The sequence below is a fragment of the Triturus cristatus genome, chromosome 5_1 (assembly GCF_964204655.1).
Source record: "Triturus cristatus chromosome 5_1, aTriCri1.1, whole genome shotgun sequence".
In the NCBI taxonomy this organism is placed as follows: domain Eukaryota; kingdom Metazoa; phylum Chordata; class Amphibia; order Caudata; family Salamandridae; genus Triturus; species Triturus cristatus.
In genome coordinates this window covers 542,512,535-542,529,121 of record NC_140587.1, presented here as the reverse complement: position 1 = coordinate 542,529,121, position 16,587 = coordinate 542,512,535, and the positions used below count along the sequence as shown (strand labels likewise).

The following is a 16,587-nucleotide window of genomic DNA, read 5'->3' as shown; positions in this document are numbered from 1 at the left end:
GTCTCATGAATGGTTCTTTTTAATGGTAATACCTCGTGCAATGTATGCATTGATTTCAGTACATTTTAATTCGTTTTCCGTGACCTGTTAACATTCAAACATTGGCGTTTCTTAATAATTTATTCTGTGAAGGCTTGTTGAAGCAGAAAGTCCTGGGCCAGCTAGCTTCTCGGCTTGCTAAAGTCTTTACTGTGCTCCAGGGATCCGTCTGTCTTAGTCCCTGTTACTAATCCAGTGTAGGTCGTTTGTGCCCGACCCTATGCAAACTGAACAAAACTTTTTCTGACCTTAAGTTAACTCTTAATTTTTTTAAGGTGCAATCCGAGCCCCCTTGAGACCCATTGTTGGGGCTGTATCGGTCAGGAATTAGAAACCTGCTGACCATTAAAACATTAATGTATAGTCCTCATAGGCCTGTTTTGAAGTTTTTGAAGTGGCAGTTGGTGACTGACATTCACTGTCTCAAAAAGACCAGTTTTGCTGCCTAATATAGTCAAACAAGCCAAACTGTGACGAAATATACAGTTAATGCAGAGTCCGAGCTGTAAAAACACATTTATTTTTAAAAGTAACTTTTTCGATGTCTAATGGTGTAGATATTTTGATCTCAGTTTGTACATTAGAAATATATTTTTGTCCTTGTTTTTTTGGCTGTGTTTAGAACCAAAATTACACATCCTCATTGAAAACAGCATTCAAAATGCAGCACATATAGCCGCACCCACTTCGACGCACAATCTCTGTCTTCTTATATCAGTGGTAGAATTATGTATATATGTATATGGTATATCTATAGCAAAAACATAGCCAAAAGGCAGCAGGGCGCTGTACAGGGTAAAGCTCAGCATAAAGACAACGAGTTCTTGGAGAGGAAAGTCAGTTGTGGATGGTTAATTCACTGTGGTCTTCTTTAATGAGGTGAGTCTTAAACTCTTTCCTACATTGGAGCAGCCTTGGGGTGGTCCTAATGTATCCTGGGTGCATAGATGGAAAATGCCTGCTCTCTAGCCGTTTCAGGTTTTATGTCAACGATTCTGGCGCCTTGAGAGAAAGTGTTATGTACTCATTTTAATAAATGCCCCATTTCACGTCGCTATGAAAACACAGGACCTTGAGGCTTTGCTGGTGGAAGAAAGAGTTCTCCCTGTAAGCCGTTCTAGCAATAGGGAAGAAATGAAAGCCATGTGTTGGAAGTACTCATGACCCGCCTGTACATGGCCCCCTGAAGCACACACAGTGGTCCCCTTGTCACTCCCCTCTTGACTGCCAAAAGCAGTCCTATTTGGCCCCTCCACTAACCACTTAAGGCCCTTCAAAATTACTCCTTCCCCCAGAGCCTTTCCAACTTATGGTAGTTCTTGGCAACTTGTGAGCATCCATTGGATGCTGCCCATTGCCCATCCCTTGTAAAGTGCTGGTCCTCACATTATGATGGCAATTCCTGGCATATTGTTGGCATCCATTGCAGAGTGGTGATTATGTCAATATGGTGGTCATTATTTCCATATTGTGTGAATCCATTGCACAATGGTGGTAATTTGTGACATATTGGTGGCTTCCATGGCACCCTCACCTGCTGGCAATGATGGCCTTGTACTATAGTGATAAGTTTTAAATCAGTGTGGGCATGCATGCCATGATGGAGTCCACCCTGGCACAATGCTGGTCCAGGCTTAATCTTAACTCCTAGCATATTCAGGACAACCGTTGTGGTGCCAAGGCACAATAGTGAATCATTTCCACACATTGAAGTGCAGTAAGGTCGGAGAAGAACGAAAACAAAAAGCGCAAACCTGGTTGATAACACAGCAAGCAACCAGGGAGAGGGTGATTTGGAAGCAGGAAATGTAAAGTTCCTAGCCCCGAGTTATCTCCTTCATTTAGAGACTTAAAAAACAGTTGAGTAGATTAGGCAGTGCTACGTTTTATTGGTTGTGATGCAACAATATTATTTTAATGGTCACTAGCATTATTGCAGTGCTATGAGTAAAATGTTCAAAATCAAACAAAAGGAATTTAGTTCCTAATTTCGAATATCACAGGAGTCTGCTTTCCGGTTGGCGCATACACGTAAAAAGGATGTGACAGCAGTGCATTGCCGTGCACACAAACTCATTTCAAAATACCAAGAGTGAAGAGCTAATCCAGAAATGTCCTGTTTTCAGGTGCGCCTGGTCATTGCTGAGAAGGGATTGCACTGTGAAGAGCATGACGTGAGTCTGCCTCTGAGTGAGCACAACGAGCCTTGGTTTATGCGCCTGAACCCTTCCGGAGAAGTGCCTGTCTTCATCCACGGGGAGGATATCATCTGTGAAGCCACCCAGATCATCGACTATCTGGAAAGGACCTTCGTGGATGGTAATGTATGGATTCTATACATACACACGAGTATTTATCGACTAATCCCCAGCCTTGCACCATACCTACCTAACTAGTGCTGCCTGGTTTAAGCTAAATAAATGCCAGTTACCAAGCTATGATCTATGATATCATGGTCCTTGGATAGCATGACTTCGCTGTGGTGTAATACATGCTTCGTAGGTGTAGTGTCATAACACTACACCGTACAGTGGATGGGTTGCACCATTTTTACTCACCATATTTGTTACGAGAGTTCAGTGGACCAATATGTCAATTGCATAGATTTGTTTGTAAGCTACAGTCCACGGATCTGAACTCTGGTGGGTCCACTCAGCCTTTCAAACTTCCCTGGTCTATAACAAGCCCGCCATTGAGTTTTGTACTCACAACTGGTATTAGCGTCTAGAGTCCTGACAAATCTTATGAATGGGCTCTGTTGGTGGAGTATTCTTATATCATAAGGTGAATTTGCGGCATACAATATGTTGATGTCGTAGATCAGTACATTTCCAAGGTGGTCATACAGTGATTTAAATGCCTGGACATTTATTCAAGCCGCAGGAGGGATTTGTACTTTGTGCATTTCAGTGATACATCAATCACACAACTCCTTCATTGATTGTTTTTCATTGTCTGCACCTGCAAGCCCAGGTCACCTACAAACGCGGCTACATCACCCATAGAGCTGTGACCACAAACCACCCCTCACACCCAGTGGAGTAGCCGGCCTTACCTGGCTGCCAACACAGCACTTGACTTACAAACCTTGTCAAATTCTAGCTCCAGAAGCACAAGCAAGGGAAGACCTGCCAGCACAGAGTGCTCAACTACCTTCGGTAATACACGAGTGCAACTGCAGTCTCTGTTGTCCCCTCTGGCCCCAATTATATTTCATCCCATATAATCCTCTGCAGTCCAGCTTATTAACAGCGAAATGACTCTAAAACAATGGGTTCAGAGGGGAAACAGGTGCATAAGTGTACAATGGTAAATGACTGGAAAGGAAAGGCTAGCAGGGGCGCAGTGTCAACTTACTCTTCAAAGGAACCCCAACAGCCTCTGCTCGTTCCATTGTTTGCACTGCACCAGCAGGGTGGCCCCACCACCGGCTCCCCTGAGTGGCTACGTCACTTCCGCTTTGCCGTCTCACAGCCGACAGTGCCAGACCCGCCTCTCACACCACCATGAGAGGTTATCTGAGTTTCCCAGCTGGCCGGCCCAGCTCCAGAAAGAGGCTGAAGTCAAGTTTGGAGTTCACTCTTGACAGACTGAGTTGGTGAAAGCTATATTTCCAAATATACCTTTTATGAATTTCATTCTATAATACATCCATACACAGGTGGAGAATCTGAAAGTGTCCATGCGATAATAAATATAAGGAAGGATTACAGGACACACAGAATCTAGGGAGATTGCATTCGGTGCATGATCAAATTTAAATTTACATGATATGAAAAGTTAATGCTGCTAAGCAGGTGGGAGCAGTGAATCTGAGTGTCATGGTGGAGGACAGATGCTGTGTTGAATCAGCCAGCTTTCAAAGGGTCTTTGAATTTGGTAGGGGAAGTGAACTGCTCATAGGAAGCATGGCTCCCCGACACGGGGTTCGCAGTGGGAGCAACTGTTGCAGTAGGAATGCAAAGAGCCTGTAATGGGGCTAGAAATGAAGGAAACAGTTACACTGTTGAAGACTGGAATTAGAGCATGGAGAAAGCTGGTGGCACCTCAGGATAAAGTGTCTCTCAGGTGATTGGGATCACAGGTGAATGTGGGAGTTTGTGGGTGATGTAGTGTGGATGCACCACACTGTGCGTACCAATTAGAGAAAGGAGTAAATCATAATTTGTGGGATAGGGATCTTATTTCCAACAGAGCAAGAGCGAGAAGCAACTCCCTGTTAGAATTGTTTGATATTTTAGTTTTGCTTTTGCCGAATTTTATCTTTAGGTGGTGATGTGTCACCGTGGGACATTAGATTGTGCCAGAGGGCAGAGGTCAGTGGTGGACAGTCACAGGGTTCCAAAATGCGTTGGCTTTCTTGCAGTCTAGTGAGTTATGCCCACTTGTTGACAGAACCAGTAATTACTGGAGTTCAGGTAAACACGTCCTCCAAGTGATGACGTGATTTTCTTTTGTTTGGTGAGAAACAGCTCATCCGTTTGTGAGATGTCAATGTTTAGAAAGATCACTAGCTTTTTTTAATGTTTCAGAAATTGTTGCATAAGGTGTGTCATCAGCCTCAACACACCACTAGAAAATGTTTTAGCTTCAGGAAATGCTGCATCACCCTCAAACAAGTCCTCACAGTTATCCTTGCTGATGCTGACCAGGCTCGCCTGCACTAAGATGGCGAGGACACTATTTTCAAAGCTGTTCCAATGTTGTACTTTGGCCTGTGTTTTAGTTTGATTGCCCACCAGCTGCTGTATGTGCTAAAAGACGCCCTGTGGAGCTAGGGACACCTGGGTTCTTGTACTGTTTTCCCCACTTGGACAATCTCTGTGACCCTGGTAAAGTCACCCTAACGCTAACTCACTGTGCCTCGGTATCACCATCTACCAAAACTCCCGAGGTCCCAGAAGAACTTTAGTGTGAAATGTGGGTTAGCCAAGTCACACTCTTACAACACCACACCGTGGTAAGAGCAGAGCAGCTTTATTTATTGGCTGATGTTTTGTTCAGTGCGTCATGCACCTGATGAAGACAACTACGTGCAACATGCATGTCACCTTGAAGTCTCACTACTATTCGGCTCAGATGGTCACCTTTTGCTGTCAATAAAACGAGCACTAATGCGTTGGTTATAACTTCCATTGGAATAGTAGGAGCTGGCCAGCCAATCAGAATGCCCCCTTTGCTGGCTATAACTACTGTCATAATCCGCTCAGGGAGCTTCCCATGGCTGCCAGCTCCCAGTCTGTCGCTTCATTGTACTCAAATCTTCCCAGTAGCTCCTTTCCTAGCATATAGCTCAGCTCGTCTTTTTAACTTTAACCGAGGGAGCACAGCAGAACCTGGAGCAGTAACTCGCCACTAACTCTCAGAAAAATGGTTCCTCCGCCCTGCGGTGCTCCTCTCGCTCGTTTTGTTTCTCTAGTTTTATGTGGCTGCTTGGGCTTTCACCTCTGTGATGCAAGGCACTGATAATGAGAACCTTGACGAGCTACTCACAGGTGACATGAAACACTTGAGATTCCTGTAAACACCACCACAGCACAGCACATAAAGTACCAAGCATAATGCAACGCAGAGCAAGGCATTATGGGAAAGTCGTGGACTATTAGTGCATTCTAACACATGGGATGCACATCAGGTGGTTTCACCCATACGCCATAAAAATGCATTCCAGCACAATCTCTATGGCCGCACCCTACTCCCAAAGTCAAAATGTCTTCTGGTCAGACTCAAAACCAGTTCTTACTTCCCTCCATCAAACACCGCCCCACAAACTTAATAACCCCCGCACTTAGCCCACTCTCCCCCCCCAGTGGTACTCTCCCCACGTTGTATCCCTTGTGCAAATAAGCCAACGTACACACTTCTTGTGGTGGTCATTTGTTGGCCGCAGTTTTATTAGGAATACATGTAGTTATACTGGCAGTTTGGTAAAAGCTTTATTGGCATGTTAGTCTTGTCTCTTGGTCCTTCTGTCGGTTCTTTCCGGTTGGGTTTCCCCTTTCTTCTGCGTGGGAGGTGCAGCAGCTGTCCCGGAGTTAGGCCGCAACTCGCTACCTTGCCGGACTCGTGTTGTGCCCTGCCAACCGGCGGGTGCTGGGCTGCGAGCGCCGTCTCCGTTTGCTACCCCCTCTTGGTAGGCCGACTCACCCAGCCGTGAGGCATCCCAAAGTGAGTGGTCCTACGCGCACCCTTCGGTCCACTCACCCAGCCGTGAGGCATCCCAAGGTGAGTGGTCCTGTCCCGGCACACCGCCCTCCGGTGTGCCTCCGTACCGACTGTTCTCCCCGTCGTTCTCCGCCCAGCGTCCTGCCTGTTCCTCAGCCCTGCGACATAGCTGTTCCTCAGGTGTGGGTGGGTGGGTCAAAGAAAAAGGGGGGGTCCTTCGCCGGTGCTGCTCCCCCGCTCCCAAGTATAGTAGCCAGCTTGGGAGAGCCATGCTTATATCCCCCCCCAGCGTAGCTCGCCCCTGCCGGTGTTCCCCCCTCATTGGGCCGTTCGTATGGGGCTAGGGCCCCCATTGGCCGGGGGGGTTGGCGCCATGCCAGCGGCTGCGGCTGGGGGGGGCGGGTAGCCTCCTGTACTGTGGGCGCTTCTTGGCGCCAAAAAAACGGTTTTGCGGGGGTGGGGAGGGGGCCCGGCGTTGGTTATGGCGCCGGCCTCTTATGCCCCCGTTGGGGGCTGCCTCTGCGATAACCCCCGCACTTAGCCCACTCTCCCCCCACCAGTGGTACTCTCCCCACGTTGTAATCCTTGTGCAAATAAGCCAACGTACACACTTCTTGTGGTGGTCATTTGTTGGCCGCAGTTTTATTAGGAATACATGTAGTTATACTGGCAGTTTGGTAAAAGCTTTATTGGCATGTTAGTCTTGTCTCTTGGTCCTTCTGTCGGTTCTTTCCGGTTGGGTTTCCCCTTTCTTCTGCGTGGGAGGTGTAGCAGCTGTCCCGGAGTTAGGCCGCAACTCGCTGCCTTGCCGGACTCGTGTTGTGCCCTGCCAACCGGCGGGGGCTGGGCTGCGAGCGCCGTCTCCGTTTGCTACCCCCTCTTGGTAGGCCGACTCACCCAGCCGTGAGGCATCCCAAAGTGAGTGGTCCTACGCGCACCCTTCGGTCCACTCGCCCAGCCGTGAGGCATCCCAAGGTGAGTGGTCCTGTCCCGGCACACCGCCCTCCGGTGTGCCTCCGTACCGACTGTTCTCCCCGTCGTTCTCCGCCACGCCGCCAGGGAGGCTCCCGTCTTCCTGCGGCTCCCCCCCTCTCTCCTGGGACGGCTTCACCTGCAACCCGCCATAGCCATGGCGCCCCACATGTTGTTCCAAAAAACCCCCATGCCTTCCTCGGACAGGTGCACCCCATCCTGTGCGTAGAGTTCTGGGCGGCCCGTGTGGATGAGCCCGTGTCTGACTGACTCCAAACCATTGATTCTGCAGAATTTGCTTACAGTGAGGTTCAGCTTCTTCCGGGAGTTCTCGACCGCTTTCTGGGATTCTGCCCCGCGCCATACCTTCCTGCTGATCAGCTCCGACCAAATAATGGTGGTGCTCCTGAAGGCTTTGGCTGTCTCCGTGAGGTCCCTCTGTATGTTGTGGAGGAGTGCTCTCCTCCCCAGTTTGGCCAAATCGTTCCCCCCAAGTGGATAATCAGGACGTCCGGGTGCCATACCGCCTCCGCCTGTAGGTCTGCCAGGGTGGCCGGTAGCTGGTCCCACCTCATCCCTGGTTGGCCGTACCACTGCACGCAGGTGTCCCCTGGCCGTCCTTCCCGCTTGTGGCCCCCGCGTCGCCACCAGGTTTGCATCCGATTTATAAACGAGTGGCCCACCACCCACACCAAACGTGGTTTCCGTCCTGCTGGTGAAAGGACAGCAACAGAAATTGTCATGTGGGTGCCTGACTGCTGGGGGGTGCCTTCGCTTCTCCCCCAGTCGCCCTGTATCTCATAGCAGCTGGGGCCTTACGTTGGTGCCGTATGCCCGTGACCGCCATCGCCCAACTGCTTGGATCCCCGCCTCGCTCATCCCATGCAGCGCGGCGGTAGTGGCAGCCCCTATCCGGAATGAATGGGACCCGAAGGCCGCTGGTGGCAGCCCTGCTTTGCTGAGTGCGAGTCGCAACATTGCTTTGAACTAAAATTTGCTCAGGTGCGTGCCATCACTGTGCCTGAATAAGGGGCCTTCACCGGCCGGGCGTATGGCCATAAAAGCCAGCAGACAGCATACTGCGCAGCAATCTTGTTCCCTGATGCATCGTAGTTTTATTAATGCTCCCTTGCCAGCCTGATCTGTTTTTGATCGTTTCAGCAGGATCTCCACTTCCCCTGCCCCGGGCGCCACGTCGCCCGCTTGCAAGCAGTGCTCAGCTGCCCCTGTCTTTGCTGGCGCCACCAGCTCGCTGAGGCGGAATGCCCCGAAGAAGGCGGTCGTAAAAACCGCCCTAAACAGCAGGAGCTCAAAGTCGTCTTTGGCCGCGCCCTGCAATGCCCCCATTAGGCTGCCCAGCCTAGTGTAGTCTATTGGGCTCCTGCTATCCCTCCTCGTGCCCTCCGAGCGTCTCCAACCCTTCATTGCCGTTTTGATGTAGTGGGATGCAACTGGGTCGTGGCCGGTCATCAGCTTACTGTAATGCGATACTGCAGCCAGGTGGGCCTGTGCCCATGACCTGGACTTGTTGGCGTTAAACGCCCACTGTATGAATACTCCGGTTGCTCTGCCCGTTGCGCCCACATTGCCCAGGGTCTGGATGCCGCCCACTTGCATTACGGTAGCAACGTACTTCCTATACCTCCTGTTTGCCTCCGGGGCGAGTGCCTGGCCAATTAGTTCTGATAGGTCAACCCCGCCAGGCCCCACAGTGGTTCCGGAAAGGGGGTCATGTTCTGCTCGGCGCTGGGTGCTAGCTCCCTGAGGCTTGCCATTCGTGCTCTGGACAGGGCGTCCGCCACCTCGTTTTCTACTCCCGGTACGTGGCGAGCTCTCAGGTCTATGTTGCCCTCCAACTGCAATTTAATCAGTCGGCGCATTAGTCTCAAAGTATTAGGGCACCTGGCTGTCCCTCTGTTAATCGCTTGCACCACCCCCTTGTTGTCGGACCAAAGTGTCAGCTTCATGTTCTTTAGGGCCTGCTTCCATACTGTGAGTGCGACTATGATAGGGAATAGCTCTAAGAAGGTGATATTGCTGGTCATGCCCTCCCTGTGCCAACTGCTAGGCCACTGCCCTGCGCACCACTTGTCGCCCAGAATCGCCCCAAAGCCCGTGCTACCTGAAGCGTCAGTGTACAGCGCGATCTGCTTGCTGGTCACCCAGCCTTCCCTCCATATCAGCACGCCGATGAAGTCTGCCAGAAAAGTGTCCCACATTAGCAGATCCTGTTTGACTGCCGCACCCAACCTCACATGATGGTGCTTCTGGTGGAGCCCGCATGTCAACTGTGTCAAGCGCCTGGCAAACGCCCTGCCCGCTGGGATCACTCTGGCCGCGAAGTTTAGCTTGCCTATGAGCCTTTGGATTTCCCTTAAGGAGGCTTTTTCCCGCCCGCAAAGGCCCCTAATTTCTGCCCTGAAATCCTCTACTTTGTCTGGGGGGAGCCTGGACGTCCCTGCAATCGAGTCTATCTCTATCCCTAGGAAGGTGATGCTTGTAGAGGGGCCCATTGTTTTGTCTCGGGACAAGGGGATCCCTAGCTCGTCTGCCAAGTCCACAAATGCTGCCAATGTGTTCCCGCAAACCGCTGACCCAGCCGGGCCTGTGAAGAGGAAGTCATCCAGGTAATGGAGCTTCCCGCCCGCCGGGTGCCTGTCGTGCAGTGCCCACTCAACAAAGGTGCTGAATATCTCGAAGTAAGCACATGAGACCGAGCAACCCATTGGCATAGCTTTGTCGAAATACACCCTCCCCTCCCACTGGAAACCTAATAAGTGGAAACTTGCCGGGTGTACCGGGAGTAAGTGGAAAGTGGACTCAATGTCCACTTTCGCCATGAGCGCTCCCTGGCCTGTGGCCCTAACTAGGTCGATGGCGTCGTCTATCGAGGAGTAGCTCACTGAACATACCTCCGCGCAGATCCCATCATTCACCGAGGAGCCGTGAGGGAAAGATAGGTGGTGTATTAACCTGTACTGTCCCTGCTCCTTCTTGGGCACCACCCCTAGAGGGGAGATCACCATTTCCTTGCTCATGTCGGGGGGGAGGGGGCCCTCAATTCTGCCCAGGGACCTCTCTTTCTCCAACTTCTTAGTCACCACTCCTGGGTGTAGTAATGCCGATTTCAAGTTTTTGGTGCCGCCTGGCGGGAGGGGGCCTGAGAATGGGATGGGGAAGCCCTCCTCAAAGCCGTGAACCAAAGTTTCTGCGTCCTTCCTGTTGTGATATCTGTTTGCTAGCTTGCGTAACCGGTATGTGTTGATTGGTGACCATGCTAGCCCAAATGCCGCCCACCCCCTGGGTCCCCCTGTGGCTCCCGTGTGCCCTTCACTATTTCTTTGCGTCTTTCCTGTCCCCCTTGTGTTCCTTTCTTCTCTTGCATGCTGCCGCTGGGTGCCCACCCCCGCAGGATGAGCAGCTGTGTTGGAATTTACATGATGCCCCGTATGTGCACTCGTTAGCCTCAAACTTCCAACATATTGCCGGGGACCCATTGGCGTGTGATGGTCTCCCTGCACTGGCCTGCCTGGTCTTTTGAAAAGGCCTCCCTCTACTTTTGTGGAAGGGGGGCCAAAAGGACTGCTCGCTCCTCCCCGCCCATGACCTGGCCTCCTTCGCTACCATCATCTTATGGATGAAGCCGGACACATCTTCCTCGTTCCACTCCATTTCGGGGTGCGTCTGCATTTTTAGCCTAAAGCCCTTGTCATATTCCAGCCATGCATCGCCTGGGAATTGCCTTTGCGCTTTATGTATGTTGGCTTCATAAAGCCATAAGTCAGCTGCGCAGCGTGGGAATTTCTCTACTATGATGCAGGCCATGATCCTGAATGCATCTAGCCAATTGTCGAAATTTCTTTCTTTGCGCTCCCTTCGCCTCTCCCTTCTTTCGTCGTCCTTCCTATCGCATGCCGTCAAGTCCAGCCCCTCTAACTGTATTTCCAACAGGGAGAAGATGTCAATAAACTCTTTTCGCCAAATTCGCTCTTTTACTGCTGGCGGTATGAGGCATGCCAAGCCTGTCGCCCTGGTGGTCATAGATGCCGGGCCTGGTGACGGCCTTGCATATGGTTCGGCCGTCGGCGGTGCCACGTGTGAGCTGCCCTGCGCGCTTGTGCCCCCTCAGGCTGCTACTGGCGCCCCGTTGTCTCCCCCGGACCCTGCCGCGCCCTGCCCTAGTGCTTGCCCTGGGTCTATGAGGTGCCACGGCAGACCAGCCCGCTCCTCCCCTGCTGCTGCCGGTGCCCCCGTCCCCCGATCCCCCTGTGCCTGTGCTCCTGCCGCCCCTGTGTTTAAGCTCTGTAACAGCAACGGTGTCATAGATTTAATACATTCCTGCACTATTGCGCTGATATGCTCACCGGGTGTTGTCGTGTCACTGCCCCCTGGGCCTGGTCCCGCCGCCGCCGTGCTGGCTACAGGTGGTTGGGCCTTCCTCTGGGGAGTTTTCTTGGGAGCGGCTGCCTCCGCGAGCTTGGCTGGTGCCCTTCTTATCCTCTTGGCCGCCGTTCTGGCGTGCGCCTGCCGCTGGCCGCTTGTCCCCTCGCTGTTGTCGTCCTGCGAATAGCGGTCCATCCAGTCGTGCCCATGCTCTTGCGACGCAGCGCGGATCCTTTTCAACAGCTCTCCCAAATCCTCCTGCTGGCGCTTCCTGCCGCTCTTTGCCATCTCGTGTGCTCCTTAGGGATCTCCCCGCTGCAGGGTGCTGCTGCTTGCTATATTAACCAAGCTACCGTGTTAATTTGGCAAAAGGCGGGGTGCTGCCGCTGGCTATATGCACCAATTCCCGCCCTTACGCTCGAGATGCTGGTTTGCCACTGTAATGCTGTGCGTCGCCTCCCTCACGTTGCCCGGCAACCCGGCTTTGTTTATGCTGCCTCAGCGGGGGCGGTGGCCGCTTCGTGCTCTCCCTCTTGTAGGGCAATCCAACGCTGCCTCAGCCTGCCCCGTGAAGTCGTGCCTGCCCCTTTAAGGCATCCTCCGTCGGGCGTGCGTCCGCTCGTACCTTGCTTCTCGCTTGGGCGGGGCTGGCTGTAGCAGTTCGCCTCCCGCTTCCCGGTACTTGCGCCGGACCTCTGGGCACGGGGGACGCCGTTCCTGCTCCCGTGGGCGCTTCCTCCTTCCGCTTCACTTCTCAGGCCGTGTGGCTGGCCCCACGCTGCTGTCTACCGCCGGCGGGCTGTCCTCGGCGGCCTCCTTGGAACGCGATGCACTAGGTTGGGAAGGCGGCGAGAACGGGCGGCGAACTCCACTCCGGAAGGACCGCGCAGCTGTCCCTGGTCGAGGCACTGGTCGTCCTGTCGGCACGGCAGTCTTCGGAGTCCTGGCAGCACGGCAGTCTTCAGCGTCCTGGCAGCCCGGCAGTCTTCGGAGTCCGGGATTCTCCTCACGACGGGTAAGATCGATGATTACTTCCGTTGTTCCGCTTCTCAAAGAAAAAGGGGGGTCCTTCACCGGTGCTGCTCCCCCGCTCCCAAGTATAGGCCAGCTTGGGGGAGCCATGCTTATATCCCCCCCCAGCGTAGCTCGCCCCTGCCGGTGTTCGCCCCTCATTGGGCCGTTCGTATGGGGCTAGGGCCCCCATTGGCCGGGGGGGTTGGCGCCATGCCGGCGGCTGCAGCTGGGGGGGGGGGCGGGTAGCCTCCTGTACTGTGGGAGCTTCTTGGCGCCAAAAAAACGGTTTTGCGGGGGTTGGGAGGGGGCCCGGCGTTGGTTATGGCGCCGGCCTCTTATGCCCCCGTTGGGAGCTGCCTCTGCGATAACATGACCGATATCAGCACAGTATTTACAATCAGTCTGCATGTTTTCCTCAGTGGCATAAAGCCTTAAACCCGTCATGTTGTCTCAGGAAGTCTTTGCAGCTCAATGTGAGCAGAGACAGACGGCGAAAAGGGACAGCCCTTGCCCTGTCAGCCTGGAGCAACATTGTATCTGTATTCAGATGATAAGCAGTTGATAGTTGCTCTTCCTTGATGTAATTCTGAACTGACCTCAGAGCACTCTTACATCCTGTTAAATACACTGTTACCTACACATGGATTGTGGAAGCCAGAGAACATCTTGTGTCTGAACCAATCTAAAGTTCAAAATCTGCTGGGGCCTTCTCCTGTCTGTAATTGAGATGCCTCTTGCTGGGCGGAGTGCAGGGTTCCAACGCTTCCCCTTCTAAAGCCGTTTGTAATATTGTAATATATATATAGACGAGGCGGTCCCTTTAAAAACCGAGGCCACAAACTCATGCAAATATGTTTTTTTGCAGCTGCGGACCTTAACCAAGGTTTAACCCTTCATACCATCTCCCCTTCTTCACATCCTGGTTGTAATAGCTTTGGGGCAGCCCAACATGGACTATGCAAATGCCATCTTGGCTGGTCGCTAAAGAGTTTTAGACTGTCTCTAATTGGTGCAAGACACAGCAGTACGTCTGATTTCTTACTCTCCCGGACACGCATATATTACACAAGTGATTACATCACTGCGTTGACTGCTGGCAAGGATTCATTTTAAAGCAATGACTATTATTCATTGAATAGTCAATACCAATCCGCCGACTTTTCTTTCCAAATATTCACTACCAGATTCAGAGGCGCAACTAGAGCCACATTTCGGTGGGGGGGGGGGGGGGGGGCTAATAAAAATGTAGGGGGGGCTGCTAATTTTTCCAGCAATAGGCAGAGTGGAGCTGCAGAGCCTCTAAGAAGAATGACAAAAACAACAATGCCTCGTTAACAAGCAAATGGTCTTTTAAAGACCTGTGAAGTACTCGGGTGCGGCTGCAATAAGACACGCCAGACCAGCCAGCCCACAGCAGCTCAAAAACTGTCTGTGTGTGCCCGTGAAGCTGCCTCAGCCTGGGCTGACACACATGAGGGGGGTGGGGGGGGGGGTTGAGCCCTTTAAGCCCTATGGGCGTTGCGCGCCTGATCAGATTGGAATCTTAGATCAACAAATCTTTTCCTGCTCGATGTCTCTTAAGTTCCACTTTCGGGGATCGTGCATTTTCGGTCCCGGCTGCAAAGCAATGGAATTCACTTCCGCATGCTGCCGGACTTGCTTCAGACATCTTTTAAAAACTTGCTTTTTTAATCTTTAGCTGTCCAGCACTTTTCTCCAGCTCCCACACCTTTCTCCCTTTCCTCGCCCACTGTTTGCACAACATGCCACGTGCAACAGCCTTATATGCATCCCATACCATTAGAGGGAAGCCGTTTCCAGGTTACTTCCAAATACTGCCAACTTTCCTTCATTACTACCTGGAGCACCTCTGTAGCTAAAAGTAGTGTTCTATTCAATGTCCACCTAAGTTTGATCTGAACCTCTGGCAACCCTTACTCCAAAACACTGCTGAGTTAGTGGTGAAATAAAGGAATTATTGGATGATATAAAAAAATCATGACATGTGATTCAGATATAGTAATCGAGATCTTGAAATTTATTAATACAGTTTGGAGTCCTTGGAAAGAAAATTAATGGTCTCTTCTTCACCCTGCAGTAATTTCAACGAAAATGCAAACACTGTTGGAAAGGATTTAATCACATCAAGTATTTTAAAATCAAAATGAATCTGTTTGTTGGAGTGTCTTGTTAAAGATGATGTATATTATTCGTCCTAATCGCCATTTCTGCTCAAAGTATCATTTATTTGTAATTCTTGACAACACGCTTCAGTCATCCAATCAGAAATGCATGGACATTGAATAAAAACATCCACATGTCGTGGCAGCTGTAAGCATTTCCCAAGTTTTCTCCGTGATGTTCTTGGTCGTCATCGGCTGTGCAGAGTGGGCACACAGGGTATGCTTTCTTCATATCACCTCTCCTTGTGTCATCAAACACAAGGCGTGCTTGTACAGATCTCTTCTGATCCAGTGCTTGCCCTTGTGTCCTCTGCACCATGACTGTTCCTGGCCTCACCTGGCATGGAGAGTGAGATCTGGCTATATGGAGCATCCCCTCCCTGCAGAGCCTGGCACAGAGAGGTTTGTAGATACAATAATGCCTGTAATCGAGGACAATAATAGGAATGAGGCTGCAGAAGGTGCAGGGTGTCCAGGGAGCTGCATCCGTATTCTTATGTTGAAACAGGTATCAAACATCCCCGCCACTCCTTGCGTGATCAACTACTTCTATATTTAGTGATGGAGCATGTGGACTCGCAGGATGGAGTTACACCGCACTTTCTGACCCCTCTTATTACACTGCTATAACAAGCACATTGTTTTTTGTGTTTTTCTTTAATTCATTTCTGATATGTGTGTGTTTTACCTACTCAAGGTACAATACCAACACGCGTTCAGTGTACTCCATCTTTATTTCATCAAGTTAATGATATATGATTGGTTGCTATATCGATTATATTGTTCTAACAGCCACAACAAGTCACGTTGTAGGAAAATAAAGAGTTTCAAAATATCAATGTACCCAATTTCAATCCTAATCTATACTAGGAGTCTGTTTTTTATTTGCGGTCAGTAACTGTCAAATATCACTGTTTCTGGCAAGGTGACTCTGTTTTACATATTTTCATTCTGATACATTTTTAGACAATACGCCGCGATTAATGCCTGAAGAAGGAAGCATGTACTATCCCAGAGTGCAGCACTACAGAGAGCTGCTGGACTCCCTGCCCATGGACGCCTATACTCACGGCTGCATCCTACACCCGGAATTGACGGTGGACTCGATGATACCGGCCTATGCAACCACTAGAATCCGCAGTATGTATTGACAGACTCTAACCCTCGAGGACACAAGCACAAGTCATTGTACAGTGGAGTTGTGTTTTGTTAAATGACTTGTGACAGAGGATACACTTACACCCATATTACACCAGTGTAAAATGTGTATTCCTTCAAATAAGTTTCAGGATAACCCTCAGTACATGTTCTTGAATAAGGAATGCGGCCCATCGCTTCCAAATAGTTCATACATCATGTGGTCCTCCCTCATTTATTATTTGTTGATAATGCACTGCTTACATGAAGATATTTGGGATTTGTTATGATCTTACTATACAGTAATTAATGCTAATATTTATTTCTAGCTAATTGTCTGGTGTAAAGGCACATAGCAAACATGTTGAATTAACTGGTGGTCATTTTGTAACTGGAGCTTCTTCCCATTCCTCTCCAGCAAACTGCGAGATACTTAAATGGGGGCCATGCCAGTGTGGGGTTTTGTTACCTCCTAGAATACCGTAACATTCATCTGTCTTTGTGTCGACCTAAGGCTTCCATGATTCAGCATTCCATTTGAAGGGAAGAGTCGTGCTTTCCATTATACGAAAGCGCAACGTAGGAGCATCCTCTTCATATATCCAACTACTATGAGCCTACTAACACTTAAATGGGGCAGTGTTATTTCTCTCTGCGTACCTGGGCTCCTCATTACCCCTCTGGAGCCGCGACT

At 50.7% G+C, this 16,587-nt stretch overlaps 1 protein-coding gene across 1 annotated transcript in view; it reads left to right on the top strand.

The window, feature by feature from the left end:
* Positions 1-16,587, top strand: part of GDAP1 (ganglioside induced differentiation associated protein 1) — a 92,417-nt gene that overhangs the window by 1,466 nt on the left and 74,364 nt on the right. The window contains exons 2-3 of the mRNA XM_085605418.1: positions 2,166-2,358; positions 15,723-15,896. Coding sequence (XP_085461544.1) covers positions 2,166-2,358; positions 15,723-15,896 — 367 coding nt within the window. The remainder of the gene's footprint in view (positions 1-2,165; positions 2,359-15,722; positions 15,897-16,587) is intronic.